At 48.3% G+C, this 20,650-nt stretch overlaps 1 protein-coding gene across 1 annotated transcript in view; it reads right to left on the reverse strand.

The window, feature by feature from the left end:
* Positions 1 to 242: 242 nt before the first annotated feature.
* Positions 243 to 20,650, reverse strand: part of LOC133396125 (POU domain, class 2, transcription factor 2-like) — a 42,095-nt gene continuing 21,687 nt past the window's right edge. Inside the window, exons 2-15 of the mRNA XM_061665610.1 lie at positions 11,579 to 11,641; positions 11,460 to 11,488; positions 11,107 to 11,190; positions 10,078 to 10,197; positions 9,468 to 9,710; positions 8,522 to 8,642; positions 8,336 to 8,439; positions 5,880 to 6,104; positions 5,514 to 5,655; positions 4,441 to 4,589; positions 3,638 to 3,950; positions 1,987 to 2,116; positions 1,768 to 1,841; positions 243 to 562 (exon numbers count right to left, since the gene is read on the reverse strand). Coding sequence (XP_061521594.1) covers positions 243 to 562; positions 1,768 to 1,841; positions 1,987 to 2,116; positions 3,638 to 3,950; positions 4,441 to 4,589; positions 5,514 to 5,655; positions 5,880 to 6,104; positions 8,336 to 8,439; positions 8,522 to 8,642; positions 9,468 to 9,710; positions 10,078 to 10,197; positions 11,107 to 11,190; positions 11,460 to 11,488; positions 11,579 to 11,641 — 2,117 coding nt within the window. The remainder of the gene's footprint in view (positions 563 to 1,767; positions 1,842 to 1,986; positions 2,117 to 3,637; positions 3,951 to 4,440; positions 4,590 to 5,513; positions 5,656 to 5,879; positions 6,105 to 8,335; positions 8,440 to 8,521; positions 8,643 to 9,467; positions 9,711 to 10,077; positions 10,198 to 11,106; positions 11,191 to 11,459; positions 11,489 to 11,578; positions 11,642 to 20,650) is intronic.

Below are 20,650 nucleotides of genomic sequence, written 5' to 3' on the forward strand. Positions count from 1 at the left end.
TTTTGAGTTTTTGGTATTTGTAGATTTTGGTTTTTGGTGTCGTGGCGGTCGCCTCCCATCATGCACTTGGTCTCCTTCGCTACACTCCTCAGCTCCACCTGTTTTTTTTTGTTTTGGTTTTGAGTCGCTTCTCCGCCGACTCTCCTCGTCCTTTGGGTACACTTTTGCGGCGCGGGAGGACAAGCTGTCGAAAGGCGACGTTTCTAAAGCTTCCGTCCCCGCCGCCCTCCCCCGATAGGCCGTCACTCGCCCGTGGTCCCGCCCAGGGGCGGCGGCGAGGCCTCGCCGAAGGAACAGAACGAGGCGGGGCTGGAGCAGGGGGAGTGGTCGGGGCAGGAGGGCGGGCCCGGGAGGCGGGCGGCGCCGGTGGGAGGCGACCGCGCGAAGGGCGGGGACGCCGCCGCCATGGAGATGGAGCCCGTCACCACGGGCAGGAGCGCCGGGCGGTTGAGGAAGAGCGAGGGGCGCAGCGAGGGCGGCACCCCGCCGGGCCCGCCGCCCAGAATCATGTGACCCGCTCCCGCCTCCACGATTGACAGCTGACCGCCGCTCGCTGCCAGCGCTGATGGGGGGCCAGAAGGGAACAAGGGAGGAGGCAAAAGGGATGGAAAGAACAAGGGAAGAAAAAGGAATAACAATGGATAAAGTGAGAGAGGAAGAAGGGAAGGAATGTCGTCAAGGGAAGAAGGAAGGACGGACAGAAAGAAAGAAGTCAACAGTTGAGTCAACGTTCACGAGAATTATGAACAGTGACAAGAAAAAAAGGACAACTCAAGCCAACCGGATCAAGTACGAGCTGATCTTAATTGCTTCAAAAACAAATCATCGAAACGGAGCACTCGCTACGCGTATGCTGACCAATGCTAGCACGCGAGACAGCCTCCGCGTCACGCCTCCATCTCCCTTTCCCTGCGGGAGGTCACTTCAAAAGCAAAAGCTCCTTCGCGACGCCCGCCGGGAGTGGGAAGGACTTCTTTAGCACAGCAGCGTGCGGATTTCATCCTGACCGAGGCCGCGGGGCGACACGGCCTTCGATTGCGGACGCAGTGGATAAGGCACAACAACGCGCACACATACTACTCGGTCTATACTTCCATTGTTGTAAAAAGATAGCACAATAAGTCTGTCTACCACTTTCTGACATCCTTCCAAAGGGATTTCCATACATGGACTATACAGTAAAAAAGTCCATTCAACATCACGGCCACCAGGGGGCAGTGTGATACTGACAAGAAATACATTTGGAAGAAGGTCAAAACGAAGTGGCTCGTATATTCCTGTGAGTATCAAGTGATATTGCCTCTCTAAACATGTTTCAATGTTGAGCACAACGGTGACATCAATGCTAGTTTCATTAGCCCTTCTATTGCGTTTTGCATTGTGTGTTAGCATTAAGCTAGTATACTTTGGTAAGGCAAAGTTATGTTGTTTTAAACAGACATGTATGTCTTTGTTTTAAACGTCAAGTGGGAGTGGCCATAAACAGCTTGAAGACTTTTTTTTCTTCTTTAAGGAATTGTTCCCTTTTAGTGTGATTTTAAAGTTTTGTGAACATTTTCAACTTTGAATTATTTTCTTGGAGTGGTCTGGTTTTGCGACAAAATGTCCTCAAAACCACCTTTTTAAAATCTGCGATTTTTTTTTTCTGGATAAAACATATTAGCTTGAGCTTTTAGAGCTAATTTTCGTCAATTCCCCCCAAAACGGAGAGGTCTGCTTTTGCATTTGAAATGTCGACATCTTATTGACGTCAAAAAAGAAACCCACCTTGCATGGTAGCCAGTGCATTGCTGCCCATGAACGCCTGGTTCATTCCTGTGCTTACTCCCATCAGCGTGTTCCTAAAACGAGAGAAAAACAGTTGAATTGTGCAAAACCTGAAATGATTGTTATTAAACTTCTTCTTTTTGCCGCGCTGTCAGTCCGATGTGCGATTAACGACACGAGCGTCGCATGTCTGCGAGCAACTCTGTGCGGTGGACTCACCCGGCGTTGAGCCCGTGAGTCCCCGGACCGGGAGGGGCGGGGCTAGCTGTGCTGTGAGGGGGTGGAGTTAAAGAAGAGGAAGTGGACCCCGCTGCCACGGAGCTGACGGGCGACGGCGACAAAGTGGCAGCTAGGAGGCGGGGATCCAGAAGAAGAGCCATTAGGACGACATGCGGAGACGTTACGCAATATGTCGAGTTCGAGGAAATCAACGCGGGTATTGTCGAACGTCGGGGAACAGATATGAACATGTATTCTAGGAAATAGACCTTCAGGTGTATTGTTGGGTTTCCGGAAATAGACACGTACTTATGTTGTTGGTCTCTAGCAGATGGACATGGACATGTTGTGTTCCAAGACATAGACGTGGGCATGTCATGTGAGACATGTTGTGTCCTGTTGTCGGGCTCCAGGAAATAGACACGGCATTGTTGTTGCCGTTGTTGTGTCGCGTCTACTAAAGCAAAATGTTTTCGCGGCCCGTCACCGTCACGTGGCGGCTGATTGCAGGGAAGAGGCGCCGTGCCACACGGTGGAAATCAGCAAAGCGTCGTCTTCTGCGTGGCTCACAACACGATCGTTGTCGACTCGCGCTCCGAGAAGTCATTGTCCTGCTCAGCGATTCGTCCGGCCACACAAAGACACAGTCGCATTTTTCATCTTGCTGACGGACTCCTGCGGGCGCAGCTTTAGTAATAAGGCGCAAACGTGGATTACCGCTCGCCTCCAGTCACGTGATTTGACCGAGTCAGACTCAAGTTGCCAATTTGAGGACTTGGGACTCGCTCGGTCCAACTCACGAAACTCACGACTGGACTTGGGACTTGGCATTCACGAGACGCGGCGCAACACGACTAAACTGGACAATGGCGAAAAAAAATGACAGTCTGCGACTCACACGGGCGTATCTGGCGATGGACCCTCGCAAACATACCGACTCGCTGCAACGGAAAAAGCGGTCTTATCGGAAAATTACGTTTTGAGGCTGCACGTGTACGGGACTCTGTTATTTTTTGTTGAACCACAAAAACATGGTGCGATTGTCACAAAAGAAGCCGATTGCTTTGAGGCAACGCTAGGGACATAATTTGGGATGGCCTCTGACACGTACTGCTGAAACGACCTCATACGCATTGCTGAAATGATCTGATACACAATATTGACTTTTGTTTTGAACCTGACTCCTGCTTATTCATGTTTCCCCCCCAAAATCAAAATCAATTATTTGCAGATTTTGGCTATTTGGGGTCTGGCTCGGTCCCAACCCCCCAGTTGAGTCATAAAAGAGAGACTGTTGATATTTCACAGGCTGTCGGCAATGGTAGCCTAATTCCCCGACTGCACTGAACTCACGCATTTCCGTGACAGAGACTCTCCATGCTTTGCTTCTCAGCCACCGGTACAAATAATAGTTTCGTATCATACAACGCAATATGTAAAATATCGACTGTACAAACTGTACTGGTACGGCCTGGCCACAGCCGACCGGATCTCGCTTCGTACCCGGCAACGTAATTTGTAACGAGCATTTTTGATCGGCCGTTACGTCTGCGATGTCGCGACGCCATTCATCTACAATTGACGTCTTAAGTCCTTCGAGTCGGAAAACGACTTGACTTCGGACTTGCAAGTGAAACCTACTGCTGCTCACCTGTTGTGCTGAGGCTGCCGCTGCCCTGGGGCACACCCGGACTGGAAATCTGCCGAGAGAGCGAGGTTGAAAAGGGCAGAACCGGAGGGGCCCGGCAAAGGGCGAGGGTCCGTACCACGTGCGGGCCGTAGCAGGGGGTTTTGTGCGTGACGGCCGGCGAGGTCCTGCCGGGCGGAGGCGGCGTGCCGCTGCCGCTCGGGTTGATGCGCTTCTCCTTCTGCCGCCGGTTGCAGAACCACACGCGGATCACCTCCTTCTCCATGTTGAGCTGCTCCGCCATCAGCAGGATCTCCTCCGAGTTCGGCTTCTGGTTCTACCGTCGCATCGCAAACGCAATTCAAGGCAAAAATGACCTCACTACCATCAAAGTGTTTCCCAACCTGTATTGATCCTAAAAATTGATATTAGTGTCACGTTATGCACATTTTGATTATTAACTATCTGTCTCTGTCTGTCTGTCTCTCTCTCTCTCTCTCTCTGTCTCTGTCTCTCTCTCTCTCTCTCTCTCTCTCTATATATATATATATATATATATATATATATATATATAAATATAATTATACTTAAACAATTAAAATGTATTGCACATAAGATAAATACGATACGTAGCTAAATATGTTTGAAAACTAACACTTCTTCCAGTAGAGGGAGCCCGCATACCACTGATCTAGCGGAAGAGTGGTTCAGCATTTGAATTGTTTTCCGTCGGAAAATGACAAACAATACGCAAGTCTTACGGTCATGTAAGACGGTAGCGAAATCAATCCACCATTCTTCAAAATTACCATCATGCGTTCTCTTACCGCGCTAAAGTTGCGTTCCAGCGCCACGCGCACGTTGGTCTCGATGCTGGTGCGCTTTTTCCGGCGCCGGCCCGCCAGACCCTCCAAGCCCATCAGGGGGGAGGAGATGGACGAGGGGCTGGGCAGCATGCTGTCCACTGCCATGCTCTCTGCGCAAAATACATTACACGTCAACGTTTGCGGATACTCGTGGATCAATGATCCCAACGACTCATGAAACCCATGACACTCTTGTCTTTATACAATCGTGATAACAGTTAAAGACACGCAATAGTTTTCACAAATTCATCCACATTCATTCACATCTGAGAAACAACAGCATTTGTTTTGCTGTCTGCTATTGTGCGAATGCAAAATGGCTGCCTCAACACGGATCCCTCTGGCGTATTGCGACAACGTGGGAGGCTCTCTCCAGTGGCGTTAACGCCAAAGACGACTCGAGTCACATTAGAAAGGAACTCTTTGGACACAAAGATGCCTTTTGTGTTCATTTTGGTGGAAAAGGCAACGGAAGCAAGAGGAGAAAAAACCCCACATATCCCAAAATGTCATTTAGCATCTTCACCAAACATGTTGCAAATCATCCAACGTCATTTGGGACAAATTACGGTCAAAACATTTTGGCACTAAAAGCGAGAAAAATATGATGGATAACAACTGACAATAATTCAAATACTCATATCAGTCATATCAATTGATTTTCAAAAGGAAATCCAGTGGGCTACGTCTTTACTGTTATTGCTCAAATGATATGAAATGGACCCTTTAGCAGTTACCTCCACTAAGAAGTTGACGACAACTTTTAGGGCCAGTCCTCAAAGTTCGCTGCCAAGTAAAAATTTGGCAGTCATCAGACAAACCCTCCGGTACAAGTTCCATACCGAGAACTGATCTTAAAATGGCCGCTTGCAACCAAAAGGGCAGACTTGCTGCATCTTTTCGGCCGAGGCTTCTTGAGACTTTGGTGGACATGCCTGCCAAATTTCAAGTCGCTAAGTGGGCTGAATTTGAAAAAAGCTTCCAGGGGTCAGTTTGAGTGAGCGCCGTGCCGGGAAAAGCGTGCGAGTGTTCACCTGCGTCCCCGAGCCACTTCTCCAGCAGAGGCTTGAGCTTGCACATGTTCTTGAAGCTCAGGTTGAGGGCCTCGAAGCGCGAGATGGTCGTCTGGCTGAAGTCGTTGCCGTACAGTTTGCCCATGGCGACACCCACGTCGCCCTGGCGAGAAGACGGAAACACGCGCGGTGTCACAACATCGCACTCACACGTAAACACACACAAACGTGCGCGCGCGCACGCACACACAGTGACAAAAATGCACATATACGAAAGCATGCACAAACAAGCACACATTCACGAACGCAAACAAACACGCTCACAAATGCACAAACATGCTTCCAAATACACAAATCCAGTAAACCCGCAGTGGGCTTAAGGTTGACCTGTGTGAATCCCAGCTTGATGCGACGCTGCTTGAACGTGCGAGCAAACTGTTCCAGCTCCTCCAGATCGCTGGGCTCGTCTCCGAGGTGCCCGACGTGACCCCCGGGGGTCAAGGCGGAGTTCAAGGAGCCGGAAGAGGAGCCCACCGTCGATGCCGCCGCGCCGCCGCCCGTGGACGCCACCGAGGCGCCGATGCTTCCGCTGAACTCGCTGCTCTTCTCCCTCTGTGGGAAGAAACGCAGGTGGGAGTAAGGTCCGTGTACTAGTATGCTCTTTGTCCTCACTAGTAGGACAACTACATGTTACAAGTGTGGCAAAACTGCATGCTACTAGCACTACTCGTGACATTATAAAATTCTACGAGGCAACATCTAGCGCATCACTAGCAGTCCTATTAGCGCATGGATGTCAACAAGTGCCTAGACTTGACTCACTAGTAACATGTTGTCTTCGTAGTATGCCAAAGTTGGCCTCTATAATGATTGGAAAACCCATGCACCAAAAAACATTTTGTTGTGTTTTTGAAAAAAAAAAAAAAATAAAAAAATAAAAAATAAAATAGCACTTTAAAATATCCCACTTTTTTTTTTGTTGAAATATCTTTGACTTAGATGGTAATAGCACCATGAATTCGATGCTAGTTTCATTAGCCTATTTACCGCGTTTTGAACTAGATGTTAGCATTAAGATAGCAGACCTTTGTATAAGACAAAGTAATGTGGGTTTTGTAAATACACAACTCTTCTCTTTGTTTTATGGCAGGGGGTGTCCAAACTACGGCCTGTGGGCCATTTGTGGTCTGCCATCCATTTTTTGCAGCCTGCAGGACAGACTAAAATAAGCATCTACAGTACAGTATTTTCGTTCTACACTGGGTGGCAAGGCAAGAGAAGAAGTTCATTCTCATCTCTCGCTCATCTCTCTTGTGTTCAACCAATCGCACATCATTCGGTAAGATGTGACACCGAGGTCAACTTTGTTCAGATCGCTCCTGTTTTGGTTCCAAACGTGAAATAGTGACTTTGCTGCTGCTCAGTGCAGGGGTGGATCTATTCCAGTGGAATACATCCCCAAATCTTGTAAGTCGGGTCACTCGTATTTCAAGGCACCACTGCAGTGGGAATTAAATTTTTTTTTTTACTAGTAAGACTCCAGTGTGCATTGTGATGCTAGTGCGTTGAATGATCCTAGCGAGGGCAAAAAGCATACTAGTAGATGGACATTAAGATCGATAAATTCAAATAAATGCCCAGACGGCTCTCCGTATGCGTCTGCTTTGTGTTGCGAAGGAATTTGAATGCAAAGAGCGTGGCAGACGTCAAGCGTTAAAGCGGCGTCCGAATGCGCCGGCACACGTGGGCAGAGCTGCGGCGCGTGTTTACAATCTGCCGCTTCAAGTGGCGGCGCAGGCGGAGAATGTAAATGAGCGGGGGGCGGTCGACGTTACGCACGGCGCGCGCTCAATTCGTCCCTCCCGGCGGCTCGATTCCCGCTGTGACCCGACGGCGGGCGACGTTCAACGCGCCTTAAACAAATCCTCCGGGGCTGACGTGTTGGCGGTCGCGCACGCCTAATGCGGGGCTGATGGCCGGATGCGAATTCAAGGCAAAGCGTGTTGAAATTCTCACAAACGCTTGCGCAAAATAAGTCATCCAGATCGATCCTTCTGCACAACCAAGCAGTCCAACACCAAAATAAGAAGCATAATATTACAAGTTGATGTTTATAATTCTATGATTTTTATTCTCTCACGGTGGATGTGAAAGTCCACACAGCCCTGTTCAAATTCCAGGTTTTTGTTTTTGTGTGCTTTGGAAGCCCACTGTGGACCGTGGCTCGCGCTGTCAGACGTGACTACAAAAATGGCAGGAAAGCCAACTAGAACAGCTTCACTTGATTTCTGGTTAATCGGAGGAACTTTCAACGATGGCAGGCGAGCGCCGACTCCCATTTAACGAGTTTGAATGTGACTTGCCCAGTTATAACAGTTATAACAGGGTGTGCGCGCTTGTGCAACCACCTTGGTTCCAGTGAGTTGCACGGTTTATAAGTCACATTAACGGTAGTAAACGTTTTGGAATGATTTATCTTGGTCTCGTTTTTTATATCACAAAACCTGGCATTTGAACAGGGGTGTGTAGACTTTCGCATACAGCAATCGTTCATGCGCACCCACTGGAAAGTTTGGGGAAAAAAATAAAATCAGCGCCCCGCACCGGTTTCACCGATCGACACGAAATTGGGTGGACGTGTCTATCATGGCAATACGCGCAAAAAAAGTCTCAAGGAGCCACGCCCAAAACTGAACGGAGGGTCGGCCATTTGGGGCAAATTCCAGGGCTCCAAATTTGACAACTTTAACTCCCGCTAGACAATTTGCCCAAATCTCCAAAGCGTTCCAGCTGTCCATGTGAGGAACAAGTGGGCGGCCACTTTCCCGTCTGCGGCCGCTCACCTGTGCCCGGGGGCCCGGGCGGGGCGGCGGCGGCGGCGGCGGTGTCAGCACGCCCGCCGAGCTTTGCTGAGGTAGCTGGATGAAATTTGGTGTGGAGAGCAAAGCTGTGACGGGACGAAGAAAAACCGGAAGTGAGGGAAGTTTACTCCAAAAGGGAAATATCTTCCGCAGTTAGCACGGAGTTACCTTGTTGCTGTCGTTGCTGAGCGCGGGGGGGCGGCTGCGACAGGAGGAACCGGGCCGGGGACTGGAGCGGGTGGCCCGGCATGAGAACCAGCTGCTGGAGCTGCAGCAGCTGCTGGATGTCCTGCAACGCAACGACGACGACGATGTCGTTTGCACGCTTCTCGACGTTACAGCGGGCTTCCGTAAATTCTTTTTCCGCACCCTCATTACCAGACTTCACCGTGAAATAAGAAATTCCCGGAAAAAAATGATTTGTTCCATTTCCATTTTCTCCGGGCACCCCGCTTTCCTCCCACATCCCCAAAACATACACGACGGGAGCTTCATTGAAAACTCGAAATTGCCCGGAGGTGCGAATGTGAGTGCGGATGCTTGTTCGTTTGTGTGTGCCCTGCGATTGGCTGGCGACCGGTTCGGGGCGTACCCCGCCTCCCGCCCGAAGATGGCCGGGATGGGCTCCCGCGTGAGGAGAAGCGGGGAAAGAAAATGGATGCATGGATGTTCCATTTAATGAAGCAGATATCTGTATTGCGTAAAAACAATAATCACGCAATTCATCATTTGTTGACTGAATTGCCCCCTTTGAAATGCCATTAATCCATTCCAGCCCCCCAAAACCACGACAATTTGTTGTATTTTTTAGTTTAAAAAAAAAAAAATAAAGGCACTATATTGTATAAACCATAAGACAATTGAAGAGAATGTGAAGAAATCAACAGATTTTCTTCAAAGTGTACTTATTGTTGGTACTGTAGTATTTGGGTGTTGGATGTGTGCCTTTAAGGGGCGTGGCCTCGGGAGTGCTATCAAGAGCTGTATTTGGGGGAGCACAGTTAGTCTGCGTGCGAGCGTCCGGGTGCGAGCCGTGGCCTACGGCGGCTCCTTGCGAGCGTGCACAAAACGGAATCATTTTTGCGTAGGACCCCCCGCGATCGGCTGCCGGTACCTGCGCCGTGAGCTGGATCGGCTGAGAGAGGGCCAGCTGAGGCGGCGGAGGAGGAGGAGGAGCTCGAACAGTCACTTCCGGCTTGGCGGCCTGCTGGAACTGCAACTGCTGCTGAGATGAATGGCTCTGCTGCTGCTGCTGCTGCTGCTGCTGCTGCTGTTGGTGCTGGACGGCGGCGGCCAGGAGCTGAGCCTGCGCCTGCTGGAGGAGCAGCTGCTGCTGGGCCGGCAGGAGCGCGGCCAGCTGAACAAAGAAAACGCCGGAAGACCACTAAGTCGGGCGGCGCAGGGCTGGGCCGGCGGCCCTTAAAATACCGTTTTGCAATCCCAATTTGAATCCACTTGAATCCCTTCGCTTCGAGACAAAGCATATAACTCTCTCTCTCTCTCTCTCTTTGCTCGTTCCCCGTCTGCTATTTTCTTGATTTCTCCTGTTCGTGAAAGCGGCGCGCATCAGTGGAGAAGCGCGTTGAACTGCGGAAGCCACCAAAAACAAGAGAAATCGTCCTGACACGTAAACTCAAATTCATTTCTAAAATCTTGCAATTGGCCAGCCCAAGTGGCCGCCCGCACGACCGCCCGCCCGCCGCCGCCGCCGCCTGCGCGCTCACCCCTGCCAGCTGGCTCCCGGCCAGCATCAGTTGTGCCTGCTGCTGCTGCACCTGCGCCTGCTGCTGTGACGATGGCGGCACGGCGCTGCGGCTCGTCTCGCAACTCTCTTCCGCCTTTACCTGACACACAAAAAGGCACTTTTTTCAACACAAACACACAATGCTAAAGACACAATTTGCTATTTGATGACACCGAACATCAACAACGATTCCTGATGTGGATTTCGTGCGCCGGCTTTGGGCTTTTTGGAGCTCAAGGGCCACATTTGATTTCGATCATGTGAATATGGGGAAGGTCATTGATAGGTGAGAGGGGAAAGAAGAGAAAATGTTATATCTAAATATGTAAATTACATATCCATCCATCCATCCATCCATCCATTTTCTTTACCGCTTCCCCTCACGCGGGTCGCGGGCGTGCTGGAGCCTATCCCGGCTATCTCCGGGCGGGAGGCGGGTACACCCCGAACCGGTCGCCAGCCCATCGCAGGGCACACAGAAACAAACAACCATTTGCGCACACGTTCACGACGACGGGCAATTTAGAGTCATCGATCAACCTAGCGCGCATGTTTTTGGCTAGAAGGGTTTTCCAGAATTTTGAGGTCAACTTTGGGGGTGCGCATTATACACGAGAAATTACAGTAATTATAGTTAATTATAATTAACCGTCTGTAAAATTGTTCATCTTACTAGTGATTTTTATTTGATTATTTACTATAAACAAATCAAACAATTCTTTAATTAGATCAATAAAAAAATGTACAAAATAAATACCTATTAATGAACACATATTTTGAAAAATCGGGTAAATGAATGCAACAAATATTAAACGACTCGAGTCGCTGTACTTTGCCGACCCCTGATTTAGATGATTGTTGTTGTTTTTTTGCATATTTATGTTTGATTATTTCATTTACTTATATTAATTGTAATTGTAGATCATCACTGATGGTAATAGCTTCAGGAAGCACCTTTTAATGGATGTTGACAAGTTGACAAGACCACGCCCCCTCCTCACGTTCTCACACACGCACACGCACACGCCCACGCCCACGCCCACGCCCACCTTGCGGGCGAGAGGCGGAACGGGCCGCCCTCCATCGGCGCCAACTTGTGGAAGATGAAAAATGGGTTTCAAAGAAAATACATATATATATTTTCGAATATATATTTTCCTTAATTCCCAATGACCACTAAGCAAAAAGATCATATTGATGGTATTGAATTTGGCATCTGTGGAAGAAAAGCTCAACAAGTTCACGGTCATATTTCACAAAAAGTATATTATGATTAGATTACTACCACACACAGGAGGAAAAAAAACTGATCGCCAAAAATCCCGCTGAGGAACCGACCGTATGGCGTATTGCAACACTAACCTGGCCGTCGGGACTGTTTCTGTCCGACTCTGGAACGCAACAAGAAAAAGAAGAAGAAGGTTTAACGACGGAAGACAAGAAAGGAGAACACCAAAAGCGGGAAACGGGTTTTGGGGTACCTGAGCCGTCGCCGGGAACGTCCGGCCCGGCCTTCTCCTCCTCTGCTTTGGACATCCTGATATCTGCAAGGAGCAGAATGAAAAAGATGCCTGAGCGTGAGGAAGAGGAGGAAAGAGGAAAAGAAAAAGCAGTCCGAAATGAGAGCGCTTCACGTGCGCTTGCTTGGCGGCGGGCAATTATTACGCGGCCAAACGATTTTGGAAACTTATTCTTGGGCTGCTTCTACAGTTCAAAGTGCGTCTTCGCCGACGTGCACTGCTTACACTAACAACGTGGCCGCAAACAAGAGTTTGCAAAGGCGCACTCAGTGTTGACGACGCGATGTTTTGTTTCCTCCCTCATTTAATGCCCCGCAAAGAAACGGACACCGTAAGCGGAATCGTTTCCTTGTTGACACGAGCCAATCGCGGAGTCAATGGCACAAATGATTCCATCGAATGAACATAAGCGGTGTCGAAAGTAGTTATTAGTTATTTATCCGCACGGACGTTTCCCCCCGAGGTGCGTGTCCAAGTATTTTGCCTCGCTTGTACAACTCGACAAGCGTTAAGCGTTGACGGCTTTGACGCTTCCTAAATTGGCGAACAGATATTGATATTGACGGTGATGTTCCTTATTTTCAGTTCAGGTGAAATCTCTTAAAATCAGAAATTTGAATTTTGCCTTACAATAGGATCTCAGTATGTATTTCTTTGAAATATAAGAAAATCAGATATTTCTATTTTGAGGCGACGTCGCCCATCCCTTGTGGACAAAATGAAAAGTCTCCCAAGTCGATAACTTATCGTCTGTAACGCTTGAATTAAAAAGCAAAGAACGGCGACGGACTTTTGGCCGGGGTCCGTTCGCGGCGACCTCTGGCAACGAGGCCCCGACCGCCGGTGAAGGCAGGCTCGCTCCAGAAAGACGCCGCCCGACGCCATTTTGGCTCAGAGACTCTCCATTTTCGTCTCTCCTGTATTTCCGTCCGCTGCTTCTTACCTGATGTGACGTACAAGACAATTGCACTCATTGGATTGTACTAAGTTGCCTTTTGATATGATTTGATTTCTGCTAATTATCGTTTGATGGCGTGCCGTCGGCTTTTCTCATGTAAAATTTGGGCCTGGCCTCAATGAAGTTTGGGACGTGACAGCAGAAGGGGAGGGGGGGGACGAGTGCTGCAGTTGCACAACTGCGCCAAATGGTGGCAGCACCGTCCGGCACGAGGAGAACGCTGCACTGACAGGCCACGTCATTAGGTACACCATCCATTGCGATCCAAAACGAGAGCTCCAGCAAGAAGAAGGAGAAGAAGAAGAAGAAGAAGAATCACCTTTTATTGTCATGAACATGCATGCGTGCACACGAAATTCGTTCTCTGCATTTTACACATCGCAAGAGCATTTCGGGGTATCGGACGGTCCGGTCGGGGGCCTTGAACCTGCGTCCCCCACGGTGGCAGGCGACGATCTTAACCGTCGGGCCACGGCAAACATGCCCAATCAAATATCGCAGGCATGTAAAAGATCAGAAACGACCGAGTGTCCGCTCCCTTGATTTGGCATTTTTCAGTGAGGCTGGCCACAAAACTGAAGGATCTTCCCTGCTTGTGTGTACTGCGACGGCTTGAGGGGTCCTAAACTGGCCCCCCTCTTTTGTCGCCCGCGCACCCGCCTCACTGACGCCTGTCAGGGGCCCGCGACAGACGGCGCGTGGGTCCGTTTGTGTGTTCGGCGTGTGGAGGTCAAAGTTCAGACGCACGGTCGCGCACGCGAGCCGCTTGCCGCCTGCCTTCTCCGCCGTCGCTCGTCACATTCAGTGAAACGCACGCACGCACGCACGCCATCACAAAATTGTGAGCAACAAAACTAAACTGCGCACTTTTCACTTTTCTCAACTATTTTTGTTCTCGTCACGTATCAGACGTTTTGAAACCACGTCGTAATATGGTTAGCAAAATCGGGCGCTGTCGGCCCGCAAAGAGAATTTCAGCGAGCGTGAGAAAAAGGCGCGAGCAGCATCTTTAGGCAGAATCTGCACCCAAATGTCACCGGAACGTTCTTGGCCTGCAACACGCCTCCTCATCAAACGGAGACCAAAGTGTATTTTTGAACTCGCTATTATTTTACTGTAATACAATGAGCAAAAAGGCTGTTTTTGGTAGTTTTTCCATTTTCTGTTAGATATTGCGATTCCTTGTTTTCCCAAATTCCGCCTCCTGCACTTTACTTTAACGCACTGAACATTGAAAAAATGTGAAATACATGACAAATGCCAGCTCATCGTCGTTATTTGGATTAACACCAAAATGTAATTGCTAAAATTGTTTCATGGGGTCGACATATTGAATTCAAATTATTATAATAGATGAATAATAATAACATAATCATGCTAATCCTTGAAAACTTCTTGACCAAACCTCGAAGGTTTACTTCCTACTTTTTCTCGCCGCTTCATCCCAGGAAGGCCAGTACATGACACGCGCGCACACACAAAACCAGTGGTTGCCAGGCAACAGCCGGAAAGATCATTGTGTATGCGTGCTCACCTGTGTGTGTGTGTGTGTGTGAGAGAGAGAGAGAGAGAGAGAGAGAGACAAAAACACACACAATAAAATAGAAACACACACATGCTCACATACAAGCATACACAGGCATACAAACAATCTTAGATACACAAACACATATGCACACAAAACCACACAAGCACACACACACGTATAAATATGAACACACACACTTATACACACTCAAAATCACACACAACATACATGAACACAAATGTGCACACACACACACACACACACACACACACACACACTAAGTTTAAGACTTTGTGTAAAAGTGTCCAGAGGCAGGACACTTTTCAAGGTTCAGCATGTGAGACCGTCCACACGCACACACACACGCACACTCACACACACACACGCTACGTCCCCTGAGTGTTTATTATATCCGTTGCGGCGGCAGCGGTTTCTCGCAGCACATATTTCTGCGCCAATCGATCCCTCGGCCTCCCGACAAGACAATAATGGCGGCGGGAAGGCGCCGCCATTATCGTCGGCCTTCCCGGAGGGGAACGCGGGACAAAAAGGAAAGAAAGGAGGAGGAAGAAGGGAGCCCGGGAGGACGCCGGGAAGCCGACGGCGGCTGTGCGACAAGATGGCGGCGCCGAGGTCGGACGCCGTCCGGACCGGCGACGCGGCCATTTGTCATTTGTTCTTTCGCTGTCAACTGGCAATCCAAAATTCCAAACTGCAAAAAGTGACAAATTGTTTTGTTTTTCAATCAACACAAAACGACCACAAAGTGCCAGATGTTCTTTTCCCCCTTCAGTTTTTGGGCGTGTGCAACGCATTATTGAGAATCCCACCGGTGCCCGAGGAAGGACACGCCCCGCTGCCACGTGATTGGCTCCTGCATCGCCGGAAGGGAAGGCTGCATCCTATTTATCTACGCGTCACATTTGTACAAAATAAAAGCCGTTTATTATGGTCGGGGTTCCGGCGGGCGACGGCGGTGACGTGGTTTGGGGTTAGTACGGGTGACGGTTAGTGGGATTCGTACGAACGTCGCCACGCTGAAGTCACATACGTCTTTTCCTGTCTGGAAGAAGTAGGGCGTGTCCTAGCGGAATACAGCAGCCAATCATATTGCAGCGTGCAACGATTTCACACGTCGTCTGACATCTTCTGCGCGTGCGTCTCCCGCTCGGGTCACAGCGCCTCAAAAAGTCCTCGTTGCGCTTAAACGCCTCGCGGTCGCCACCGCGGGCCTTCCCGCAAGCCCGACCTTCATCCACAACATTTGTTAGGAAATCGCGGCAGGAGGAAGGGAAAGCGAGGCGGAGGTGGAGGTGGGTGGGGGCCACTTGGAACAGGAGGAGGGCCGAATGGTGGTGCGGGGGGTTCAGAAATTGGTTTGGCTAGCGGAACAGAACCCGCCCAAATCTCCACCCCCCCCCCCCCCCCTTGCTCACTCTGCTTTGTATTCCACGGAGATGACAGGGGGAAGCTTTATTGCTCCGAGTCGGTATCGATCGGGGCCCCGCCGAGGGGGGAGCCGGACCCACGCGCGTGCCGGGCCCTTTCGCAGGCCCGCCCCGACGTCTCCGCGTCCGAGCGCACGCTTTGATTGCGCTCGTCTGCAATTACTGTCAACGCTGGCGTCCGCCGGTCGGAAAAAGATTCGACACAGCGGCACGGCGTGGCGGCGGTTAGCGTGTCTGCTTCGCGCTTCTGAGGGTCTGGGTTCAAATCTCCCGTCTTCCTGTGCGGAAGTCATTGAAGACGGAATTGTCCAGAATGCGAGTGCCCGTTCTAAAATTAGCTCGCCACCGATGGGACATTGTGATTTCCTAGGAATGCTGTAGAAGTGATCATCTGAAAATGGAAACAGATTTCGAGAAATAAAGCGTTGTTCAATTTTGGTTGATCTATATTCGTGCCTTCACATACATGAATATCATGACAATTAATAATCATATCATGAAAGGTACTTTGAGCATTCTCAACCCTCAGCCTGGTTGGCTCCAGCTCGCCTGCAACCCGATGAGGACGAGCGCTAGCATAAATATTAAACACGCACGCGCACCTACGCCGCTGACCCTCGTCCGGCGAGCACGAGCGTGACGAGGCACGATCGGGCACGTTCCAAATTTGGGTGGGGGGTGACACTCGCCCGTTTGAGGGCGCACGGTGTGGCCTCGGGATGGAGGGATGAGAGGAGCTGGAGCGGGAAGGTAAGCGACACGCACCCGGTTGCGCGGTTGGCAGGCTGGCCTACATTTAAAGCTCAAACAGAAAAACGGCCTTCTTTTCCCTTTTCCTACTTTCAATACTCAAATCATCTTTGCCCGTTGAAAGGAATGGAAATAACATTTTCCATTCCCAAAATACACCCAAAAAAGTTTGGAATGCGTTTTGTTTTCCCTTAATAGTACTTTAAAAAAAAAAAAAAACAACAGTCCTAATGACAAAATTAAATCGACAGTAAATAATCAGTTTTAGTCACACTTTTTGCTTCAATTCAATGGACATTGTGCTTCTCCTTTTGGTGTGCACACGTTAGCCACCTGGGGGCAGACAACCGGATATTCAGCGAACCCCCGCTATTGGGAGGGGATAGGCACCGGGCTTGACTGCGAATAGCAAAAATCCGCAAATAATTGACGCATCATTATAATTGCGTTATTATTTTTTCAACCCCCAAAAAATCGTGAATGTGTCACCGAGATACACTATTAACTATTAAGTGTTTTAGATGAAAAAAGGGGGGTGGGGTTCTTCCCAAAAAAGAAATCCGCAAATCGGTGACTCTGCAGGCGCCGAACGACGAGTGTGGGCGGGGCCACTGTACATAGACACGCCTCGTGACTCCGTAAGCCACATTCGAATTTCTTGTTCTTCGCAGAGGACAAAGCGCAGACGCCTGGAAAGCATTGCTGACTGTCTGTCTGTCTGTCTGTCTGTGTCGCTTGACAGTTTGTGTTCCAATGATACAAAACTCTCTCTCTCTCTCACACACACACACAAATGCTCTTCGTTAGCCCGTCACTGGCGTTTCATATTATGCGTGTATGGCTATCAAATTCAATGAAATCAACAAGGCGGGCCAGAATTCATCACTGGCTTCTTCGTCATATTTGGGAATAGGCAGAATTGAGTTGTATTCTTTAACTTCTTTTCTTACTACGCTTAACAGCTTATCTAATTTAATATGAATAATACATCGAACTACAATCAAGTAGTCAATTGGGAATTCTGGCCCTATTCCGGAATTTGAATGAATGAATTCCTCCAAACGATGTTGAAATATTCATGAAAGGATACAGAACAAAGACGGAATAAAAGTCAACGACATCGAAGCTCTGGAAATGAAAGCCGCTTCGGACGGCCCCTCGAGGCCGCGCCCCGCGCTCGCCTTCGACCTCCGCCGAGGCCGACCCGACCGGAGACGTCTCCCGAGTGGCTCGCCGCTCTATTTTTAAACTCCTTCCATCGACGGACGGACGGACGGACGGACAACCGCAAGCAACGCGCGCCGCGTGAGTCATCGAGCCGCCGCCATTGAACGCATTTGCCGCGGGTTCGATTCCCAGAGCTCTGCTTGTTTTGAATGCCCGTTGAAAAAAATGGAATAAACGCTCAAAGTGGTCCATCAAGGTTGATTCACTGGGAAGAAAAAAAACAACAACATTTTAGCAGCAAGAAACACTATAATAATCAAATAAAAAATGGAAAAAATAAATCAAATAATCATTTTCAAAAAAGATGCTTTTAGACCAGTCGAGGTTAGGTTTGCACAAAATGTGATATTATTTATAATCTATTTAGTTATAATTAATTAACCAATTATTACAAAACAAGGTCAAATCTGTATATAAATTGGGTGAATATTTCTGTGCTTTTAGCATACTATTTATAATTAACTTCATTTGAATTCATCTTGGTGTTTGGAAAATAGGTAATTTTAGTACATTAAAAGCTATTCAATTGTTTTGTAACATTTACAATTAACAAGAAATGATTTATTATTCTTTTAAACTCTGTATTTAATATATGTAAAATGAGAACAATTGCAAATTGTAATTAACTCAGACTTTAAATTTAGAATAATGAATTTAATTATATTACTTAACTAATTATTGATGACATTGAGAAAGATGTGAATTATTTTTAATGCATATTTAATGTGTAAAACATTTTAATTTAGAAAGTTTTAATAAGTGGAATTAATTCATTTTTAATTTAGTATCATACATTTAATCAGAATTATTCATTAAAAATGTGTATATTTTTTAAAAATCTTTCATACAATAATAATTCACTATGCTTTTATTGTATTATTTATAACTTTTTCCACTATTTCAGAAGTGGTGAAAAAAAACATTTGAAAAATGACTAAATACTATTATATGAATTAAAATTGATTCACCAATTTTAAACAAAGATTTAAAATTCTTTCCTTTTTTTCCAATATAATTTATTTTCTTATTTAAAATAAATTCATCCAAAAATTAAGAATACATGAAAAAAAACCCGTTAAAAATGAATAAATACACTTAAATCAATCAATTTTAGAAAAAAAAAAAAATGGCAAAATGAATGTAACCGATATTATGGACGATGGACTCTTCCTAATATAAATGCCCACCCGTGAGTTGGACACAGTTGAAAAGATGTGCTTAGTAGGCCAGGAAATACAATCGAACTGTTGTGAAATACACACACGCATGAAAGTGTAATTTGTAAACTCTCAGGAAGAATAGATGTGTGCGATTGTATGGATGACATCAGTGGGGGCAGATGACAATAACGAGCAATTTAATGGAAGTCTGTCTCTTGATGCTTTATGGTGTGTGTGTGTGTGAGCGCACGTGTAGCCAGCAGGAGACAACACAACATGCGTCTTACTGTTACATTCTGCTTTGCACAATGCGTCTTTATCACCCAGACCATAATCACTACCTTCATTCTGCCCACTGCGTGTGCGTGTGCGTTTGTGAGAGAGAAAGAGATTCAACACACACACACACACACACACACAGCGGGTGAGTGACCTAGCGCCATTTCACACTAGTGACCAGTACAAATGAGATAAGGGTCCATTCACCAGAACACCTTTTACACACGCACACAAACACACAATGTGCACCAGTGCATCACAGTAGTCCACGCTTACACGCACAAAATGGCCGAAACGGCATCAGCGGGTGTCGCCGTCGAGGAAATGCGAAATGTAACCAACACAAATGCACACAATACATATCATGTAAATGTCCTGAAATACAAACGTAACGCCGACGCAATCTTGGGCTACACGACACAAAAGAAAAAAGAGCTTCTGCAGAGAAACATCAAGCTGCGCTCGGGCAGCATAGAGCAGAACACGGAAAGCCGGTCGCTTAAGTGTCCGAGCCGTCCCGAAGATCGGAAGCGAATCGGAAATCCAAAAGAGAACCGCGTAGAATGTGAAGCGACTTCGGAGAGAGACGAATCTGAGCCGAAGCCGCGCTCCGGCTCGTCGGACAAATGGCCGCCAGTGTTGGATCCACCCAGAACGTCAAACAAACAGCCAGCGAAGCGAATGGAACATCAACCTCAAGAAGAAGAAAGAAAAACACGCAGAACATGAAGCTGATCCTAAGCTGCATTCGAGCAGCAAACATCGGAATCAAGTCTGCCAGTCGAACGGGCGCCGATGTTGCCCCGCCAGGAAAATCAAACACTCTGTGAGGATGTCAAATTCATTTCAAAAAGAAAAAAAACTGAAACGCGAAGCCGATCCCAAGCGCAGTCTGTTCAATGCCGTCCAGAATATCAAAAACCCAACCGAGACAATGTCAACCTAATCTCATGAAGAAGAGAAACTTGTACACAATAAAACTTTGCTCCTCCAGGGAAACACGCCGCTCACCTGAAGCCGCACTCGGGCAGCATATCGCATGACCAAAGTCAAAAAGACTCAAATTGCACTGATGATCGTTTACGACCATGAAGAGCGCTGCCCAAAAACCTCTTTCTTTGCCAAAACGTTAGTTGAGTCGGTCGACAGGTTTTTCGGGCGAAGCTGCTGCCCTTCTGACAAACAAGAGACGAGATGCTAACGTTAGCGTCTCACACGCGATTTCACGCCCGTGTCGTGCACACGTCAACGGGGAGGTTTGCACGGCGACGTCTGGACCGACGCCGCTGTTTACACGGGCTGTCGGGGGCGGGCGGGGCGATATCTCACGCTAATCGATAAGTCGGGGAACCGGCGGCGGGGGAGGGGGGAGAGGAAGAAGAAGAAACAAAATCATCGCTAAGGAAAGCCGGTTATCTCCTGCCTTTAACGGAGGGATTCCCGCACGGCGAAGGGGAGGCGGGGGTCGGGGAAAGACCGGCAGCGCTCATTGAGAAAAACTGCGTGTTTGGCACGAAGAGAAAGCCGACAATTATCTCTATTGATTAAAGGCAGCCGGCCAGCACGGCCGAGGCGGAAAACTACGGCCGGATCAATACATACGGAGGAGGAGGAGGAGGAGGAGGAGGAGGAAGGGGCGGCAGGGAAGCCGGATCGTCTGCCAAAAGTCGGCAAGTTCTGCTG

Source organism: Phycodurus eques, chromosome 20, assembly GCF_024500275.1.
Source record: "Phycodurus eques isolate BA_2022a chromosome 20, UOR_Pequ_1.1, whole genome shotgun sequence".
NCBI classification, from domain to species: domain Eukaryota; kingdom Metazoa; phylum Chordata; class Actinopteri; order Syngnathiformes; family Syngnathidae; genus Phycodurus; species Phycodurus eques.